We start from the raw sequence: 20,668 nt of genomic DNA, 5'->3' as shown, positions 1-20,668 counted from the left end.
CGCGCTCCCTCAGCGCTCCCGTTCGTACAAAATTTATTGAGAGGAAAAGGGGGGAAAACAACAACGCGCGGGGTGAGGGGGGCGAGCGGGGCACAGTGGAAGGGACGGAGACAGGAGGGGTACACGAACACGCTGTTGAATATCAACAGTACTAAAGGGGCGCGGGCGGGATTAGGCGTAGAGATCCTCGCGGTCGGCAGAGTAAACCTCCCCCTCCTGCAGCAGCGCGAAGTTGAGGAAGTGAGAGGGGCGATGGACCTCGTGGTAAAACTCCTTGGGGTTGGCCAGCTGCAGCTCGTACTTCATGTTGGGGTCGTGGCGGACACCTGGAGAAGAGGGAGTGTCACGCACCTGAGCACCCCTTCTGCCTCCTCCACCTTTCAGAGTCTAATACAGCCCTCCACCCTTCTACAACCATTTCCCTGCCAGGAGGGAGAGTTCTAAACCCACAAAATCATCCCTCTTTGGGTTTCTCCCCTCAAGAGATTTATAATGCTTTTATGCCAGTCGACTGTTCTGTCACTCTCATTTCCTGACCCCTTCTATGGCTGCCCATGGTGTTCATACCAGCACCTCCCTACTGGGAACAGCTCAGGGAACAGCTTCTCTCTTGCATTTTCCATTATCTCTCCTGCCTGACAGGGATTAATTATTCAGTGGCGATAGACCATGCCCTACAATCCTGACAGACATGGGATCCATTTTTCCTCTCGAGCCATCAAAAAAAAAAAAAAAAACCCATCAAACTGATATCCCAATGCTGGTACTATGGAAAGTTCAGGGCACAGTGCTGGTATCCTTGCCAGCCACTCTGAAAAAGCTTTGGAGTGGGTAAGGAGCTATTCCCTCCTCCCCCAGCTCCTCACACTGCCTCCTTTTCCCTCCCCTCCCCAGGCCAGCTCACCCATGAAGTTGTAGTTCCAGGAGCCCTGCGCTGGGACCATGAAGAAGCCGAGGAAGCGGTCGGACAGGAGCATCTGCACCCTCTCGTAGTGGGAGGGGAGGTACCCCTTGGGGTTGTTGCCCTTGTCCGTGTTCTGCCGGCCCCACTCGTACCCGCTGGGGGTCAGCTTGTAGGCTGTCAGCGTGCAGGAGCCAGGGGTGAAACTGCAAAAGAGAAGGCATGAGGCAAGTCAGACTCACCTGGGGCAGAGGAGGGGAAGCAGGAATGAGCCAACACTCCCTTCCTGCCGATTTTGAGTTGCCCAGCTCTGCAGCAGAAGCCTCCCTGCCCCTCACCTGCAGGTGATGATGATGGTCTTCTCCCCATCCCAGGAGGGGTTGTCAGCCATGACCTTGGCGTGGGTGGTGACATCCTGTGGCGAGAGCTGAGGGGACTCGTTTGGTTGGGTGTGAATCCATCCCAGAGGTTCCATTTCCTGACAAAAAGAGAGTGGTTTAGAGAAAAATCAAAACCATTTAAAATGAGACCACTTCAAGCCCGGCAAAAAGGACACAGAGATCACAAGCTTCCCCCTCACTTGATCTCAATCAAGTTTGGCTTCAGACTGAGCCCTTTCAGTCTTACAACTACAAAAAGACCAAGAGAAGCTGCTCCACCACCTCAGGTCCTCGTTACTGACCTTCCACCCACCCTGGAAGCTGAACCTCTACCTACCTTGAGATACTCATGCTGTGGCAGCTGCCCTGGGAGGTGCACGGTCTGGTGTGTCCCCCACTGGGGCACCATCACAATGCACCGGATCTCCTTCACCTGGGGGTTGTCTGGAGGGCTCACTCCATACAGGTAACCTGCAATCTAAAACACACACACCTGCCTTAGAAGGCCAGAAGAGATCTCTCTGTAGCTGTGTGAGTGGGAACTCCTTAATTCCTGAGGAGAGCAGCAGAGGGATTGACGTGGACGAAGCACAGCAGGTTCCCAGCCCTTCACCAAGGGCTCCCCCAGGTGTGTTTGAGTGGGGCACAGCTGCAACAAACTCCCCGCACACTCACCTGGGCCCGCAGGTCTGAGATGCAGATGAACTTCTTCAACACATTTTTGGGAAGAATGTAGGTGTAACCTGTCTCCTTGATGTCATCTGATGAGACATAGATGTGGTTTGTCCGCAGGTGGAGGTTGGCAGCAGAGATCGCTCTGTGAGGAGGAGACAGTGATCAGAGGGGGCACAGAACCTCCCTGAGCATTCCAACCCTTCCCACCAACCCCTGCCTGCCTTCCTACCTGACCCTCCACTCAGTCTTGGAGGAGAAGGTCTGGGTTTCGTAGTTGCTGGTGGTGGAGGTGATGATTTCATCCCCGTGTTTGTTCACCGTGCGGGTCTGCGTGGCCGTCAGCTGTGACTGCTCCTTGGTTTGCTTCTCAATTTCTGCAATTTGCTGCCTCTGCTGAGATGGGGCAGAGATCTCCATGCCCAGGATGATGTCTCTGATCTCTGACTGGGTCAGGGATGCAACGTTCACGCTGGAAGAGAAAATTCACCCAAGTCAAGCATTTCAAAATAACATTCTGGAGCCTTCTCACCTTCAGGCACAGGCTCAGAACACTCACTCTGGGCACTATGAAAAAATTAAACCAAACTTTTTAAACAAAAAGGGGCCATGATCACATGATGCTTAGATCAATGATTTGGTGCAGACATTTTTATCTGCATTACCACAAGGTTATTAAAATTAACCAGATCCCCTACAAAGCTGAGAGTGCACTGACAAAGGCCCTTGGCCACAGCCTTTAGGGCAGGAAGGAAAGGCTGACAGGACTATGGCTTACTTGTTCTTCTTGCCATAGTCAGCAAGGATGAGATCCTTCAGCTGCACCTCCACCTTGATCCACTCCTCATCTGTCAGGGTTGGCCAGATGTGGTGAGGCTCAGTGATGGTTGTCTTGTCTGGCTTCAGGATAACTTTGGCTCGATCATTATTCACGTGCAGCGCCCGCAGAATCAGGATCAGACGGGAGAACGCCTTGGAGATGGAAAGAAGATGCAGTTAGAAAGAAGAAAATTAAATCTACAAGGCCCTAGTACAGCCTTCCTCTGTGTGAGCACATGGGAATTGCCAGGGAAATCCATCTAAAGGAAAATCCAGGCAGATTCAGAGCCAAGTGCCCCCAAACAAATCATTAGGGATATCTGAGGCCTTGGTTCCTGCCTCATTTATCAGCAGCAAAGCAAAATGCAGGAGACACATCTGTGCTTACTGTGTAGGAAGAGATGGTTTTCAGCCAGTCATCATAGAGATTGAAGAGAACCATCTGGGGCTCAGTGGCCTTCAGGATGAGATCACCAAACTTCTCCACTTTCAGACAGGCCTGGAAGGGCAGCTGCAACTCCGAGCCTTTGATCACAATATTGGGGAAATCCAGCAAGTGCACCTGGAGTTCATCAAGAGGAATTAGCTCACAGCTACTGCAGAGCATCACAGGACACAGAAGTGTCCTGTTATCTCCCACAGATTTCACACATCCTCAGGGAGCTGCAGCCTTACCTCAAGTGGGTCCAACATGCCCTTCCGTGTCACTATGATCTGCTTTGGCTGCTCCTCCACGGGGAGGGATCGGATCAAGGCAGCCACTTCTTCAGCAGTCTTCCACTTGGCCAGCTGCAGAAAAGACAGCAGGCTTAGAGAAATATCCCCCTGCTCCCCAGGAGCCTCTCCATGTCTCTGGGAACCAAAGGGATGCAAACCAAATTCTAAAAATACATCTGGAATTTATGGCTTGTTCCGGATCAGTAACAAGGCCCAGCATTTCCTCCTTACTGATCACAGAGGGCAGCTCCCATTCCTGGAGCTCAGTTACTCCTGAGTGGCCCAGAAAACAACAGCTGGCTACTCCACCTCCCTGCATTTGCCACCTGAGCTTTCTCACTGCACTGGATGTACAGCCAAGCTCAGAGTGAATTCTGTAACAAGGAGCACAGCACTGCTCCTCAAGCTCTGCCTGAAAAGGTGATGATCTGGGGTCTTTGCATCTCAGAGCCTCAAGTTCTTGCAGCAGCAATGCCTCTGTTCCTCCCCTTTTATAACCCATGCTCCTGCCTGCCTGATCACTTGGACTTTGGAGCTCCAAACTCATGAAGAGGCAGGAAGATGAAGATCTTTGTGATGTTTCCTGTCCCAAGCACTCAGAGCCCACCCCCAGGTCACACCCAAGGCACAGCCAGGCCCTACCTGTCCCAGACGCTTCTGTCCTGCCCACACAGAGGTGTGGATGATCTTCAGGAAGAGCTGCCCAGTTCTGGGATTGAAGATGAAAATGGCTCCATTGATGGGTTTTGTGGTCAAATTCCCTTCAAAAGTCTGAGGGAAAAGGTGAGAGTGAGAAGTGCAGGGAGATAAATGGAGCCCACCCACACCTTTAGACAAGAGCCAACTCTCTGTGTGCTTTGAGCAGGAGCTGTGAGGGAAATGTAAGAGCTGCTCTGTGCACTCTGCAAAAATCTGGGTCCATGTGCTGACTCCCAGATTTCCATCATGCATGGAAACCTCCACCCCATTCAGTCCTTTCCCTGAGACACCCCTCAGGCCTCACCTTGTGGATGGTGACTCTGTACACGTTGGTGTCATCCACAAACCAGATGATCTGGTTGGAGAAGAGCTCCCCATAGTTCTGGGAGGACAGGTAGGGCTCTGTGGGCTCTGAGGAGTAGAGCTGCAGCCCTTTGCGGATCCGCTCCCTCAGCACGTACAGGGCAGGGTTTGCTTTCATGATTTTGGCCATGGCCTGCTGGATCAAAGGTTTGCTCCCAGGGAACCAGTTCCCATAAGCACTGAAGGAGGAAATAAACAGAAGTTGTTATCATTAGACCTGAAGAGGTGACAGCCCCACTCAAGTCTTTCCATGCAGCAGCCAGGCCCCTTTGTACTGCTGAAAATACAACTTTGTGCTGCAGTGTGACTTCTGTAATGCCCTGGGATGTAGGTGGGCACCTATGGCTTCTACCTACACCCCCTCAGTGGGAAGCCACAGCACACACATGCTGCAGTCCCAGAAAAGCTGCACCATCTCCAACAAACACACTGGAGAACAGATTTCTGACTTTGCCCCTTGTTTCCAGTGAGAAATAGCTGTCTCCACTTGTAGGAGCTTTGAAACAAGACCTGTCCTTCAGCTCCAACAACAGTCTGACAGAAATATCCTAAGAAACAAATTATTAATGAACTGAGGGAACTGAACCACTACTACTGAGCAAAACTGGGCAACCTGAGATGCCTTATCCCACCAACTGTCCATCTCCAGCCTTCTCTCCTCATCCTCCTGTCTGCAATACAACCCAGCCTGGAGATGCACCGACACAATACCCACAAACCACCAATTCCAACCCTAGGAATGAAACCACAGAAGGTGCAGCTCTGACCTGTGCAAGTTGTAGGCCAGATCAATGGCAATGAGCACCCCAGTGGGAGAGGGGTAGATGCTCATGTTGTCTGTGGTGTAGTCCAGGAACTTGGCCCTGGCGTAGCGCTCGATGTCGTGCGAGTCGTAGTCGCCCCAGCGCAGCTGGATGTCAATCCAGTACTTCTGGGTGGTGGTGCTGTCCATCACATCCCTGAGGAGAAAACAGGCCACAACAAGCTCATCTGGCACAAAATTCTCCTGCAGTAATTGTCACCCAGCATGGACACTGCAGCCATATCCACCCTGGAAAGGGGCCCTGCTGTTCTCTCAGACAGCAGGGAATGCAGAGGTTAAACAAAGCAGCAGTGAGTCCACTGCTGTGTAGTCATGAGGATCATCTGCCCCAGGGATTGTCTGGTGAGGATTCACTCCAGATTCTGGCCCTGGGCCAGCTCAGCTTTGTGGGGTTTCCAGAAGAACCTTCAACAGCTCAGGGAGAAGTTCACCCAGAGGAGAGAATGAGCAAAGGCAGTGTTGGTGGTTTGCAAAGGCAGTGCCAGGAGGTGCTGCAACCACCTACCCCAACAAGCCCTGTGCTCTGCTGGACACAATCTCCAGTGTCCCCCAGCTGCCCAAGAGACACAGAGGCTCTGGATGACAGCAGCTCTGCTCTGCAGGGAGACTGAAGAGAGGGAAAAGGGAAACTCACTTGGAATCTGCCAGCAAGGATGGACGTGACACATTCCACTTGTAGGAAGCAAAGAGAAGGATATCTGCACATGAGGAGTTCATCTTGTAGGACTTCCTGGGATGGATTGTCTCCTTCTGCACTGTCTCAATCTCCAGAGCATCCAGCTCTTGATCAAACACCTGGGGAAAAGGCAGTCAAAGATGAGAGGTGTTCAAGCAATCCAGATAAGGAATTTATCCTCAACACCAAGGCAGTCAGGAAAATGCCATTTTCCATTTCTTCCCATTCCTTGCCAAATTGCTGGGGGAAGATTGGTCCTGCTCCAAAAGGGCACAGAAACAAACCAAGCTAACAGTGCTCACCTGACACAAATCCATGACAATGCTCTCATGGATCTTCTGCCACAAGTGAGCTCGGAAAATCTGGATGAGGGAAATCTTTAGTGTGGGGATTTTGCCATGCATGAAGATCCCTGTCAAATCCAGCTGCACCTGGAACCCAACGTACACCTGCAAAGGAAAAGCAGCTGTGAGAACACACAACAGCACAACTGAGGAAATTAAAAAAATGGAGCACTTAAACCTGTTAAGGAGGTTTAGTACCTCTCTAAGAGATGTTCTGATAATTAATTGGATCAATTAGCTGCTCTAATTTCAGTGGAAAAGCATTGTCTGCTCCTAGAGGGACAAACACCAGGTACTCACGTTGGCTCTGTTGATGGTAGGAGACCACCAGAGAGTGAATCTTCTGTTTGGAATTTGGTTCAAACCTGATCTCTGGGCATTTGTCAGCTTCTTCCACTTCATGGACTCCTCAAAGCCACTGGCCTTCTCCCTAGAAAGGGCAGATCATCAACTGCATTAGATTCAACTGAATGAGATGCTCCTCATCTCTGCTGCCATGTGTCACTTGTAACAGACACAGGCATCAGCCACGAGCTGGGAGTTTTGTTTCATGCCAAGAAATTTCCATGGCTTTCCAAGAAGTTCAGCTGTAGCCCCCCTCCCAGGTGCCCTCACAAGTGAATTACACAATGTTCTGAAACAGCCACTGAAAACCAGCAGGAACTCAACAGAACCAGCAGAGCCAGAGCCCAGAGCCCAGAGCAAAGCTCCTCTTACCAGAAGAGACCCTCCCACGTGGGGAAGTAGGTGCCCTTGAAGAGTGTGTGCTCCAGGATCCCTTCCACCCCGCCCAGGGCCTGGATCATGTCCGTGCGGTAATTGTTCAGGTTCCAGAGTTTGCCATCGTGCCGCTGGTGCGTCCACCAGAACGGGTTCTGCTTCAGCACCTGCACACAACAGCAGCAGATCACTCACCTGGCTGCACTAACTGCAGGAACCAACACCAGGGTGATGGTCATTAAAGGCTTTGAATAACACATTATTCCACTGTTAATAAAATTTAATATTTTGGAATGCTTGTTTTGGGATAATTATTTTTCTCTCTCCAGAACTATTCTGTAATATTGTGTTTATTGTTTTCTCCAATACACTGTAATCTATCTAAATTATTCCAAATGGGATAAACTACAAATTCTGGAGCATTTGGTTCCAAACAGCCTCTACCAGTCCCAACACAAGGCTGTAAATTCTTTCTGCAGTAGAGAGACAGAAGTGAACCTGCAGTAATGCAAGGTAAAAGGACTTTGTGTGGAACAGGTATCTGAACATCACATTCAGGTGAAGAGAAATTCCCTGTCAGTACCTGATACTGTTTGAAGTCAGTCCTGACTCTCCATCCTTTATCATAAGCCAGAGTGTGCCTGTCCTTCTGGAACAGGGTGTTAATCCGAGGAATTCCCCTGTCCCATGAGTCCTCCAGATCCTCCAGGGTCAGACGCCTGAAGGAACAAAATCCCCACACTTTGTTACCTCTCAATTTACAGCAATGCACTAATGAGTAGTCCAGATGAGATCACAGAAATGACACAGAGCTCAGGGCTCTGGCAGGGGACACTAAAATGCCAGAGGTGAGGGACAGCACTGCAGGTACCACAGGGCCAGCAAAGTCTCCAAAATCCCCAGACAGCACAAAACTTCCCCCTGCTGCCTGTCCTCCCTCACATGGACACACACCTGTTCTGGGCTATGGCCTCCTGTCGTTTCAGGGCATACTCTGCCCACACCCTCTGAGAGTCAATGAATTCACTCTCCCATGGCTGGATGTAACGGTACAGGTTGGGGATGAGCTGATCCTCCTCATGACTCATTCCCGAGCGGAAGTGAGTGATGCCAACATCTGTCTGCTTGGACCACCTGGAGCAAAGACACAAGAATGAGGTAGGAGGAACTGGGACTTCTCTCATCACTGCCATGAGCTACTGTAAAGGCAACACAGCTCTGTACCATGGCATGGTTTAGCACTCTTGGAATATTTTTAGGAAAGAGCATCTGAGAGAACACTCAAGTCATGTAGGAGTTAGAACAGCACAACTCACCTCAGGTCAGACTGAGGGATGAGAACATGGCCCATGGAGAGCATGCCCAGACCCCCCAGCTCCTTAGGGGTGTAGAACACCACAGGAGGAAAACGGCTGGGCATTTTGGAATTCAGGCCAATCTTGATCCGAGTCTGGATTTTATTCTCACACTTCACCAGCAAATCAAGCAGCTCCTGAGTATTTACAACAGCTTCCCGGAAATAAGTCATCAAGCCAATCAGAGCTGTGTTCCATTTATTGACAATCTAGAAAGGAAAGGAAAGGATCAGCTCCTGGCTCATTCCCAAGAATCTGGAGAAATCTGTCATAGATTTCCCTCCTCCCTTACCTTAGTGAAGGTTGTGGAGCCAGAGGCCATGAGGATCTGCCTCACTCTGTTGTGAAACCTCTGCATGGACTCATCATCCACACGCAGGAAGCACTGAGCCGTGCGCTCCTTGGTCACCTGGAGAGCACAGAGCCATCAATCCCCTCCTGGGAGCCCCTCTCCAACCCATGGAAACCCCACCCAGGGACTGCTCTCCCAGCCCACCTCGTTCTGCAGGTTCCAGACCCCATCCTTGTGGGTGAACTCCTCGTAGCTGGTGCGGCACTTGGGCAGGATGCGGCACTCGAAGCCGCACATGTTGAACAGCAGGTTGGGGTTGTCCTTGCTGTACACGGACACGAAGCTGTTCTCCCACTGCACCGTGGTCACCGAGCGGGGCAAACGGTTCTTGATGTCCCAGAACACAGCACGGCCACTGCAGAACACCATGGGCACAGGGACACATCATAATTTGTCCAAATAACAACTGGGCAAAGTCTCAGAGCTTCCGTAATTTTCAGCGCAGACCCCTCACTTCTCACATCTCATCCTGTGCATCTATCAGTATCTAAGAGATATTTATCACTGATTTTCCCCCTTTTCCTACCACTTCTCCCCCACTCTCCAACAGTTATCTATCACTGATTTTCCCAGCACTTCTTCCCCAGTCTCCAACAGCTGTTTATCACTGATTTTCCCAGCACTTCTTTCCCAGTCCCCAACAGTTATTTATCATTGATTTTCCCCTTTTTCCTACCACCTCTTCTCCAGTCTCCAACAGTAATCTATCACTGATTTTCCCAGCACTTCTTCCCCAGTCTCCAACAGTTATTTATCACTGATTTTCCCCCTTTTCCTACCACCTCTTCTCCAGTCTCCAACAGTTATTAATCACTGATTGTCCCCTTTTTCCTAGCACTTCTTCCCCAGCTGCAGCACTCACAGGTTCACGTCGTGCTTCATGAGGCGCATGCGAGCGTCCCGGGGCCAGCACTTCTTGTTGTTGTAGCCCACGATGTTCTCGTTGTTGGGGTCGGGGTGCTCTGTCAGGTACCTCTGGATGAGGTCCCTTGCCTCGTCTGCTGTAAACCTGAAAATGCACAAAAAAGGACCTGGAATTACATGGGTGACTTAGCAACACCAGCATGGTCAGAAAGATAAGGATTAAATAAGGAAAAGCTATTTGTCAGACTGTGTGAAGGTAACTATCCCATTTTTGTGTCCTCCAAATGAATGGGGGAATTTCATTAGCAAATTTCATTAGCAACAGAGCAACTCAGGGTTTGGGTTATCTTTCCATGAAGAGATAGAAAAGGCTTATTTTACCAGTCTCTAATTTACCAAATCCCTAACAAGTGGCATATTTCTAGAATTGTGTTTCTCGACAATGTTGTGTTTCTATTGGTCCAGTGAAACTGGAAGTTTCTCAGTTTGCAGAAAAGCAAATTGAGAAAGCAAGAGGAGGCATGTGGACATCCAGTTATCCAGGGAAGTCTGTAAATTCAAACATTCCTGATCTTCAAAGCAAAGGGAACAAAAGCCAGCAGCAGGAGCATACTAAATCTCCCTTGCCTTTGTGCTGACCTGAGGAAAGCAGGGCCCCAGAGATCTCACCTGAAGAAGATGTGAATCCTGTCAATGTATCTGCAGAAGAGGCGAATGGGATGAGCCACCTCCGTGGCAATGTCCTGGAAGCTGAGGAAGTCATTTGGCATCTGGGGAGGCCCTGCCATCTCACTGGCCCTGTGCAGGCCCAGCACCAGCAGGTCCATCACGAGCCCGTAGTACTGGACAATGAAGGAAGCAAACTGCAGCCCACGGATAATCCCATAGGAGTTTGTGTGATTCATGTCCTGAGGAGGTGAAGGGGAATTGTGAGAAAACACGTCCCAACACATCAGAACCCTTTCACCTGAGCAACTCAGGTGAAACCTCAGCAGAGGCTGTTCCTCAGCACGACCCACAAGGATTTTTTTACTCCCTCATCACTTTTCTTTGGCAAGTCTTGCGCTCCTTCTTTGCCAAAACCTCCTGCCTCATGGGTCCCTTTTAGCACAAACCCCCTTTCCTGGCAAGAACCATCACCTTGTAGTTGATCACCACGTTGTTCTTGGCTGTCATGTAGTCAGCAATGTTGTGATCCACGATGAGACGCAGCAGCCTGTTGAGCAAGGTCAGGTCAATCTTCTCATACATCTTCTCAAACCGAGACTCCAGCATCACGTTGCACTCCCCTTCGCTCGTTTCCCAAACATCCTGCAGGTTATTGATGCCTGAGGGAACAAAACCTTGTGTTATCTGACACATCAGAGCACAGAAGCAGCCACTGGCTACAGGAACTCAACATCAGTCTTGCAATGCCTGATTTTTCACACTCTGGATCTTCCAGTCTATCCAGAAGTGGGAGGAAAACTATGTAATCAACCATAAATGCTGTGCAAGTTGTCCTCCTCCAGTATATACACATGTATTAACCTACAACATGTATCTCTGATTGTAATTATTGACTGCAAATTACAAAAGCAAAAATTCAGCTCCTAAGGGGACTCATATGAGACAAAGGAACCACAGGAAAAATCATTTTTGCATGGAACCCAAGAGCCCACTGACCTTGGCACCACTTGTACACCAGCAGTGGGGGTGGTTCAGTGTCAGCAGGTTTGATCCAAGGAGGGAAGAGCCTTCGCTTATCAGCCTCATACCACAGGTACTGATCCAGATAAGCATCTGTGATCTTCTCCAGGGGCTCAACATCATAAACAGGGACCAAGTGGCTGTAGAGATCCATGAACTCAATTCCCACCTAAAAAAAAAAAAAGGGGGAAAAACTGAGGCTGGTAGTTGAGAGAAAACACAAAGTTTTTGTGCCATTCAGCTTCTGAATGTAGCATAACATGGCTGGGCTTTCACTCACCTCCTTGAAGGCTCTCTGAGTCAGCAGATGACGCTTGATTCTGGACAGAGCTTCGTGGGGATTATCATAAGCCTGCTCAATCAAGCCCAGCTCCTCTCTCTGTGACTGATTCAGGCGTGATTTCACACTGAAAACAAGGGAGAACAGCTCAGCACCTGTACACAAACAGCCTAAGGGCCACCGCATTAAACTGATGAATGATAATGCTCAAACTAAATCCTCACAATCCACATCCCCAAACTGCAAGCATGGCAGTGGTTTTGCCCAAGTGACAGAGTCAATAGGAACTCCCAGATAAACTGGCAGTACCAAAACTAACAGCTTTACCAGTCCACCAGGGTAAATTTTAAGCCATACTCCATCATAGGAATAATGGATAACAAAACAGAAACTTTTCCCAGTTCCCCTGAAGCTCAAGGTCACTTCCCACTGCTTACCTGTAAGCTTCCTTCAGCCTCTCCAGGGCTAAGATCAGCAACTTGGTGTCATGCTTGTAGGACAGTGGTGGGAAAGGAATGGGGGAGAACCTCCTGCTCTCCAGCCAGTGCACTGTGGTTGTGTACACAGCAACAGCCTCTTCTGCAGTGATGTAAGGCCCGTCCTGCAGAACCACACCACCAGAATTCATCAGTGAAAGCTTCCCTATGGGAACAGCATTCATTTGGGCAATTTCAGGGAGGACAGAAGTACCTTCAGGTAATTATGCTGCCGTTCCTGCTCAGCTTTCAGGTAGAGTCTGGTCAGCCTGCCCAGGTTCTTCTTACAGACGGTTTTGTCGACTGTGGCGCCCCGGCGGATCCGCTCCCGGTTGTAGTGAGCTGTGTTTGTCCACCAGTCAGCTTTGGCCTTCACATACCTCAGGATCATGTTCTCAATAGGAGTTGGCAGCCCTGGCACCTGGGGAGGGACAGGAGCTTGAGGAAAGCAGGAGTGGGAGCTTTCCAAGAGCAGCTCCACTTGGGTGATGTTAGAGCTGAACCCAAAGGCCAAGGGAGAGCTTTACCTTCCAGGGAATATTGGCCTTCCAGCAGCGCCAAGCCTCACTCAGGTGCTGCAGGATGGTTCTGGCTTTGTTCTGCTTGATCCCTTCTGGCATCATGTCCAGGATGTCATGCATCACAGCTGCCCTGAGCTCCAGGTCAAAGTGAGACTCCACGCGCTGCTTCGTGACGGTCTTTGCGACACCCTTGGAGTGACGGCCTGGAAAAGCAAAGTCCTTCAGAGTTCTGACACCTCCAGGCAGTGATTCTCCTTCCTGATCCAGGAGTGCATGGAGGTGCAGGATATCTGGAGAAATTACACTGCCAGCAGTCTGGAGAAGATGATTAAGGGGCTATGGAGCAGGAAATCCCACTTCCATTTAGAATCTGCTCTAGGGGCACAGATCTTGAGAGAGTTCTAACTGGTCAATGGAGCATGGATAAAGACCACCAGTATGAACAGGAAACTGGCTGGCAAGCAAACAGTATTAATCTTTACCACACACTCCTCCCACGTGCAGCATTTACAGGGTGCTGACCTTCAAACTGCCTGGCCAGCAGATTCCCCAGCCAGCGTTCCAGCAGTGGGGTGATGCCCCTCATGAAGAACAGCCACACTCTCCAGCCTGGAGCCCAGAAACCACAGCCAGGACCTTTGCCCACAGGCCCCTGGAGGAACAGAGACATGGTAAGAGCAGGTAATTTATTGACATTCTAGAATCCCTCCCTTGTTCCTCAGTTTAAATGGGGTCAGTACCATGTGGAAAGGTGGAACTCACTGTGTTAAACCTGTAGTAGATGAGATGCTTCAAGTCCTTGCACATTCGAATCTGCCTCATCAGTTTGTATTTGTACCGGTACATCCCCGTGAGCTGACCCACGTGGGCAAAGATGTACTGCAGGCCATCTGCCAGCTGAGACATGGAACACAGTCAGGGACAACAACCAACACCTCAGACACCACCTCCAGCACCCAGGTTTATTGGACAGAGTGTATCAGGCCAAACAAAGCTCCTAATGCTGGCTCAGACAATGATCAATTATTATAAAGTAATATAAAAGCAGAATTTCAAACAGTACTGCATATTTTCAATGTTTCTCCTCTTCTCCCTAACATTGCAACATTCAGCCACTTTGTGCATCCCATACAAAATATTCCAATTCTCCTCTCAACTTCTTCTCCCCACATTTAAAACCAAAAAGCCTACCTGAAATGCATCCACATTTCCCAGTCTGTACTGGACGTGGCTGTCCACCACCAGCTTAGTCAGCCGCAGGACCTCTCGGCACAGATGGAAAGCGTTCCCAAAACGGGATTTTTTTCTTTCCTGGAAAAGACAAAATATTCAGAATTCATGTAAAAATGTCACAGCAGAGTGAAACAACTCAAATCTGGTCAACAACTGAGAAGCTGAGGCACTGTGACCTCTTTCCTCACTACACAACAACCTTCACACAAACTCTGCTCTTGTGTACAACAGCACACGGACTGGTACCTTTGTGGTGAGGGTCTTCACAGGCTTCAGGTTGAAGTTGTAATCCAAGTGAAGGTAATTCAGGTTCTTTCTGTGGATCAGCAAGTTCAGCATGTTGTAGCCCTGGCGACACACCTGCAGGCCAACCTCCACCCAGTCCAGCTTGGTCGACTGGAAAAACTTGGTAGCCTTGAAGGAGCGGAACAGGTACCTGGAGAGAGCAGAGACCACCATCAGCTCAATCCCCTACAGAGATCAGTAGTTCCTCACTGAACAGAGCCCACTCACCTCTTCTTCTGGGCCTTGGGAGGTCTGTGTTTGAGTGCATTCAGGACATAGTATTTCAGGAGCTTCTGGTAGGACACTCTCACCTTGACGGGCTGTCCTGCTGGGCAGTGCTCACGGTACCTATGGATAAATCACACTCCAAAGCTTCAGCTAACTCACATTCCGTAGAGAAAAATCTCCAGAAACTCTCCTAAAATCCCAAGAAACCAGCCACCATCATGTCTTTATTTAATTTTCAGGTAATAATGTCATGATCACTACATCAGCCTCAGGACAGAACTCACCAGTTCTTGACCAGTGGGATGTCAAGAGCTCTCCGGGTCCTGCCAGACCTCAGGTTGAAGGGTCGTGGTGCCCACAGCAAGGCAATGCCATTGGCTGTGTTATCAGTGTACAGAGGGGTATCCTTCAGGAAAGGCTCCACAAACTCTGGCAACTCAAACTCTTCATCGTCATCAGGCAGTGGTTCCTGGCTCTGAAAACCAGAAGCACCACATAAGGTGATTCCTGGTTGCTTCAGCTCAGTTTCTGAGTTAATCAACTTAAAAATCCATCTCTCTGCTCTCATGGAAGAGGTGTGGCTGTACTGAGCATGAGAGAAGCAAAAAGCACCCAACAAGGCAAACTGTGGCTACCAGACCCTGAGATAGGTGTTATGGGGTAACTTCAGGGAGATGCCAGCTCCACGAATACACCAAAGGCAACCAGAAAGATAAATTATCTGTCAGAAGACCCTAACACCATTAATTACACATTTGGCTTTATCCTGCAGAAACCAAAGGAGAGAACTTTGTGCAACTCCAGAAGTAGAAGACTAAAATGGTAACTGTGGACTTTTTTTGTCAAAGGGCTGGTGCCTTCTCCTCAAGTATTTAAGTTTGTCTGCTGCTATCATAAGCAAGATACTAAAGCCCCCTACTTCCACACCTAGGGTTTATCACAGTTAACCCAGTGACTCACCTTGACAGAATGTCTGTGTGAAATGGGGTTGATCAGAGGATCAAAGTAAAAAGCTGGGAGGTCAGGATCTTCTGTTTTAATGAAAACAACGTTTGGAGTATGATACCTGCAACAAAAAATAAGCATTAGAGCCTTTGACAGCCTTTCCCTCCTCTCCTGGCTCTGGAGGCTGCTGCTCTTACCAGGTGAGGTGGACATGGTGTGGCAGGTTGTTGTACAGGTACGGGAAAGCAATTTTGTACTCTGTCCTGATGGGCTGCCTGATGATGATTTTGTTGATGTCATTAAATTCATTCCAGTCTTCATCCCTTAAAATGAGACAACAAACTGTTATGCAGGCATTCATGGTGAGAGAGACAAACATTTGTGACTGAAAACATCCCCATTTCCTAGATAATAACTCATCTCTCTGTCCTAAACCCAACACTTACTGAAGATTGATGTCTCTGACGAGGGGCTCAAACTTGGGACCTCCAGGAATGGCCATGTTCAGTGCCTTGGAGGTGAAGAATGCTTTCAGGTCAAACAGGTAGAAGTAGTTGTCATCCACCAGGTCAGTGAGCAGCTGGTTGGCCAGGCGGTACAGGGTGGACATCATGGGCAGGGTGAACTGCCAGCGCTGGTACGTGGAGCCATTCACATACCTGGGAGAGCAGAGCACGGACACTCCAGGCACAGCCAGAGCACCAGAGTCACCAAACACCTCCTGCCACCCATCATCCATCAAGGACAGGTAACACATGGGTGTCTCTAGACTGAAAAAAGGCTGCAGCAATGTTAAAGGACTACTCTGGACTCCTCCTGCCCAGAAAATGCTGGCTGCTCCAGTTCCTCTCCTCCTCTGTGTCCCAACTGACACAGAACATCTCTGCACCTTGAGCAAATTTCAAATTCCAGCTAGACAATGCAGGCTGTCACCTTTACAGCATGGTCAGTGGCATCATGATATTTTCTGAAAAATCCTCTTTGCCCAGGATTTTCTCCTGGGAAGCTGAGAAGCCTCAGAGAAAAATGTAAATCATATTATCTGATTCTCTTCTCCTGTGTTTGCTGCTTTGGAATATGGTCTGGAGATTGCTTACCAACAGGTGCATGTTTGATTGGTTCCATGTGAATTGTTTCAACTTAATGACCAATCACAGCCAGCTGAGTCAAGGCTCTGAGGCATCACAGATTTTTTTTATTCATTTATTCATTCTTGTTAAGCCTTCTGATGTATCCTTTCTCTTTCTTTAGTATAGTTTCAATATAGCATAATATAATCTAATCTAATTAATATAATAAATATAAAAAATAAATATAATATGATAAATATAATAAATATAATATATTATAATTAATATATTAATGTAACATAATTAATATAATATTATTATATTATATCATATTATATCAGCCTTCTGAGAACATGGAGTCCAATTTCCATCTCTCACCTCGACTTGGGGACCTCACAAACACCACAGCCAGAAACATCACTTTTAGCAGGTGAGAAGTTACCAGGCCTCCTGGATAGAGGGGCCTTGCTGGATGCTGAACCATAGAATCCCAGAATGGTTTGGCTTGGAAGGAACCTTAAAGCTCATCTTGTTCCAAGCCTTCCACCTTCCACTATCCCAGGTTGCTCAGAGCCCCATCCAACCTGGCTTTGATCCCTTCCAGGAATGGGGAAGCCACAGCTTCTCTGAGCAACCTGCAAGCAAAAATGCAGCTTTCCAACAGTCAGGTTTTGCCTCACCCCCTTGAGGGAAGGTTTTCATCCCCCCCACCTACATCACACAAATGTTACACACTGCTCTGCACACCTAATTCGTGCACTATTTGTTTTTCCCCTCTCCCAGGGAATTGTGTTTTCACAACCACGTACTTCCTGTTGTCCTTCAGGGGCTGGTGGTCGTAGAACCAGTCCAGCACAGGGGCATCCTCCTCTGGATCCAGCTCCAGCTGAATGGCCTCCAGGGGCTCCACATCCAGGATGTTATCAGCATAATCCAGAGGGGGTTCTTCATCATCAAACGGGGGGAATCTCATCCTCTTGAAGTGACGCCGGTCCCTCTTCTCCCGCCTCATCATAATCCACATGGAGCTGCAGGAAATCAGGGGGAAGTTAAAATCAGGGGGATTTTAATGGTGGATGCAGAAAGGTTTGGCCCAGCTGGATGAAGGAGAAGGCACCTACCCCCACTGGGCAATGTAGACAGGCTCGATGACCCAGGGGATCTCGTTGACAAAGGAGATGGCGCCGGTGATGTGGTACAGGACGGGCACGTCGCGGATCTGCTCCCAGGGCATGGGCATGTTCTCCAGCAGCTTCAGCACAGCATGGGGCATGTACTTCAGAGCACTGCAGCCACAAACCAAGGGAAACCACGCTGGAGGGGCTCTCAGGGACAGCCAACCACCTGCCATGAGCCCAACAAGCTCCCAGTTTTCCCTGGGAGCTGCACATCTGACCCGTTCCAAAAAGCAAATGCATGAATTTCCCACTCTACCTTTGGGCTAGCAAAAGGTTTTCTAGTGATTTGGCTTTCAGGAATGTTGCTAACAAAACCTGAAGTTTTAAAGTAAGTTTCTGGAGTTTTTATAGGTAATGGTAAGTTACTGCAGCAGGCCATGATATGCACTAGACAGCTCTATACACCCAAACAGCCAAGAAGCACTCAGGATGCTTTTTCATCTTTCAAAAAACATTTCACGCTCTCCCCAACTTCTTCTAAGACACTGTTTCATGCAGGATAACGTTTTTTCTCATAAATTCAAACCAACATATCCCTTTGCTGATGCTCTTTTGAACTGATACCTCGCAGCAACAGACTGAGCTACAGCTGACACTGAAAGCCCATTGGACAAGGGGCTTCTCCTTCAATGATACGCTATCCAGGCTAATATTTTTTCTCATAAATTCAAAGCAACCACTCCTTTTGCTGATCCTCCTGTGCACTGACACCTCAAGGCATCCTCAGCGAGCCACAACGGGCACGAAGAACCTTTTGGAAAAGGATCCCTCCCTCCAACAACCACCAAAGCAGCCGCGGCGCATCCCCCGAGCTCCCCTTGTCACACACCGGGGACCCCTTACCCCAGGTAGACGCGCTTGTCGTGCCGGAATTTCCTATTGGTCATGTCGCCGTGGTCGCGGATGATTTTGCGGACATGCTCGGGGGGCATGTCCTCCTTCTGCGCGTCCACGAAGCCGAATTTCCTCTTCTCCGCATAGCGCTTGGCCTGCAGCTGCTGCCACTTGCGGGCTGCGGAGACACAGAGGTGGCGGGTCACGCCTTGTCCCCCCCGGAGGAGGATCTGAGGGGCCGGGACCGTACCCACCTTTCTCCTGCAGCTTCTCCTCGGACATGTAGTCGGGCAGCGGCGCCAGCGGGTTGGGCACCGGGGCGCAGCCGCCGCGGTACGGGAACACGGCGGCCATGGCGACGCTGCTGCGGAGAGCGTGGAGAGGGGCTCAGGGTGAGCTACGGGATCACGACGAGGCCGCCGCCGGTCGCTCCCCCGTCGCTCCCGCCCGCCCCGGGCCCACCCCGGGTCCGCCGCTCCCCCTTGGCCCTCACCGGCAGCCGCGACCCCCGCACTCCCCCACCACAATGGCGGCGCCGCGCCGCCGCTACCGCGCTTGCGAGACCCGGATGTAGGCGTGACTAGCAGAGCGGAATGCCCAATCAGCTTTCAGGAAGCCTGACAGACAGCAGATTTATCCTATCAGATCACGGAGAGGCGAGGGAGCGGGACTAAAGGCGGAAGAGGGGAGGAAGTTGTGTCTGGCGCACACTTCCGGTGTGATGTCCCGCTTTCCTCGGTCCCGCCCTTCTCTGCTTCCCATTGGCGGAGAGGGGCGGCTGTGACAGCGCGGCGCCGCCTCTGATTGGACAGCGCCTGGAGCAGCTCATTCCTCGCTGCTGTAGGGGGCGCCACGGGCCGGGTCGTGCCCCCCGCCCACCTTCCCGAGGGGTGGTAGGGGCGGGGGAGCTCTCAGGGAGACATTTTGGACATCCCGGACACATCCCGGTGATGTCGCCGCTGGAGCAGCTCGGGGACATCCCCCACGGGGCCTGGACATCCCCCCAGGAAGGCAGGGGATGCTGTGCCCCAGTGATGCCTCACCCTCAGCACTGCCCCCATGGCCACACTGTGGCCCCTGATCCCCCAGCGAGAAGCCACCCACCTCACTGCCCCCTTCCTGCCTCGCTGCAGGAGCACAGTGCCTTCCAACCCTGAGTGCTTGCCCAGGAGCTGTAAAATCGTGAGGGCAGCTCACTGTGGGTGCGTTCAATGTGTTGTCAGGGCTGCTCAGCAGCCGGGCAGGCTCTCACCTTAGGGCTTTCCATGGGGAGAGGGGTTTGTTCTGGAGGGATGTTGGATGGGGTTGGAGCAGGGCTGGTTGGGTGGCAGGCTGGGGTGTTGCTCGCCAACAATTAATTCCATGATAGAGATGATACTTCAGGCTCTGTGGTCCCCTACATGGTGGGAACAGAGAGGTGAGTCCTTCCCAAAACCTTTCCAGCCAAAGCTGTGGCACTTCCCATGGGGACGGACAAGCACAGGGCATCCCCACGTCCGCCCTCGGTGACCTGCAAAGCCACTGCTTATCCCACCTTAGCCCTGTGGGAAAACCACGGCGGATTAAAAGGAGCCCAAACCAGGCTCCCCTGGCCCCCAGCCCCACGTGCCCGGGGTACAGGGCATCCATGTGACGGCAGGAATGCGGGAACACAATCCAGGCCTTGAGAAACACCCCGGCTGTGGGCAGAGGCAGCATTTTCAGCTGAGGCAGAGGCTGTGCTAAGGGCAAGGATTAGTGCAACAGCTCCTGGAAAATTTGGAATACGCGCGTCAAACCAAAGAGAAAAGCCCTGGGCGACAGTTCTGCTCCAGCTGGGAGCTGTGAGGGGCACACAGGCACCTCAGCTCTGCTTGAGGTGATACATCCAGACCTGGAGGAGTTGTGCCCAGCACCTGGAAGCTTCCCTGCTCTCCACAAATAGAAATATAAGCAGCTTTGGCCACACATTGTCTCCAGCCTCACATTGCCCATGGATCACTCATGTTTCCCTGCCCAGCAGGAATGAGTCTCCCTCCTCAGAACACGTGCCACCCTCTGTGAGCAGTGCCTGCTCCCCAGACCAAGGGAGAGATTTTGTGTTAAAGCTCATTTGCCACACAAAGGAAACGTGACTGAGCCGGTGGATTTCTCCAGACTGGTTCACGTAACTCCACGTGGGATGATCCTGTTATGTACACAGTGCTGGGCTGCTGGGGAGCAGTCCAGTGTGAGAATCAGTGAGGAAATGTGGGGTGGAAGAAC

At 50.5% G+C, this 20,668-nt stretch overlaps 1 protein-coding gene across 2 annotated transcripts; it reads right to left on the bottom strand.

Moving 5' to 3' along the window:
• Positions 1-16: 16 nt before the first annotated feature.
• Positions 17-19,044, bottom strand: PRPF8 (pre-mRNA processing factor 8). Of its 2 annotated transcripts, XM_071447732.1 has the most exons (43): positions 18,918-19,044; positions 18,679-18,788; positions 18,434-18,602; positions 17,534-17,698; positions 17,222-17,440; positions 15,789-16,001; positions 15,540-15,665; positions 15,358-15,463; positions 14,682-14,872; positions 14,398-14,517; positions 14,131-14,320; positions 13,843-13,962; positions 13,414-13,548; positions 13,174-13,303; positions 12,658-12,854; positions 12,345-12,551; positions 12,092-12,255; positions 11,655-11,781; positions 11,351-11,543; positions 10,826-11,013; positions 10,355-10,593; positions 9,684-9,830; positions 8,966-9,176; positions 8,762-8,878; positions 8,431-8,678; positions 8,069-8,248; positions 7,698-7,833; positions 7,112-7,281; positions 6,695-6,824; positions 6,353-6,499; positions 6,009-6,169; positions 5,319-5,510; positions 4,493-4,730; positions 4,132-4,260; positions 3,448-3,561; positions 3,161-3,334; positions 2,732-2,925; positions 2,186-2,425; positions 1,957-2,098; positions 1,619-1,759; positions 1,240-1,379; positions 905-1,107; positions 17-326 (listed from the first exon to the last, which is right to left on the bottom strand). In XM_071447732.1, the coding sequence occupies exons 2-43, from the start codon at positions 18,776-18,778 to the stop codon at positions 172-174; spliced, it is 7,008 nt and encodes a 2,335-aa protein (XP_071303833.1). In that variant the 5' UTR covers positions 18,779-18,788; positions 18,918-19,044; the 3' UTR covers positions 17-171. The 2 variants fall into 2 exon arrangements, with proteins under 2 accessions (XP_071303833.1, XP_071303834.1); XM_071447733.1 differs by lacking the exon at positions 18,918-19,044 and having other exon boundaries at positions 18,679-18,895.
• Between the last annotated feature and the right edge of the window lie 1,624 nt (positions 19,045-20,668).

Source organism: Agelaius tricolor, unplaced genomic scaffold (assembly GCF_023055355.1).
Source record: "Agelaius tricolor isolate 1412-34295 unplaced genomic scaffold, bAgeTri1.0.p SCAF_25, whole genome shotgun sequence".
NCBI lineage: Eukaryota > Metazoa > Chordata > Aves > Passeriformes > Icteridae > Agelaius > Agelaius tricolor.
Note: the sequence above shows the minus strand (reverse complement) of the source record. Positions and strands in the feature narration are given on the sequence as shown.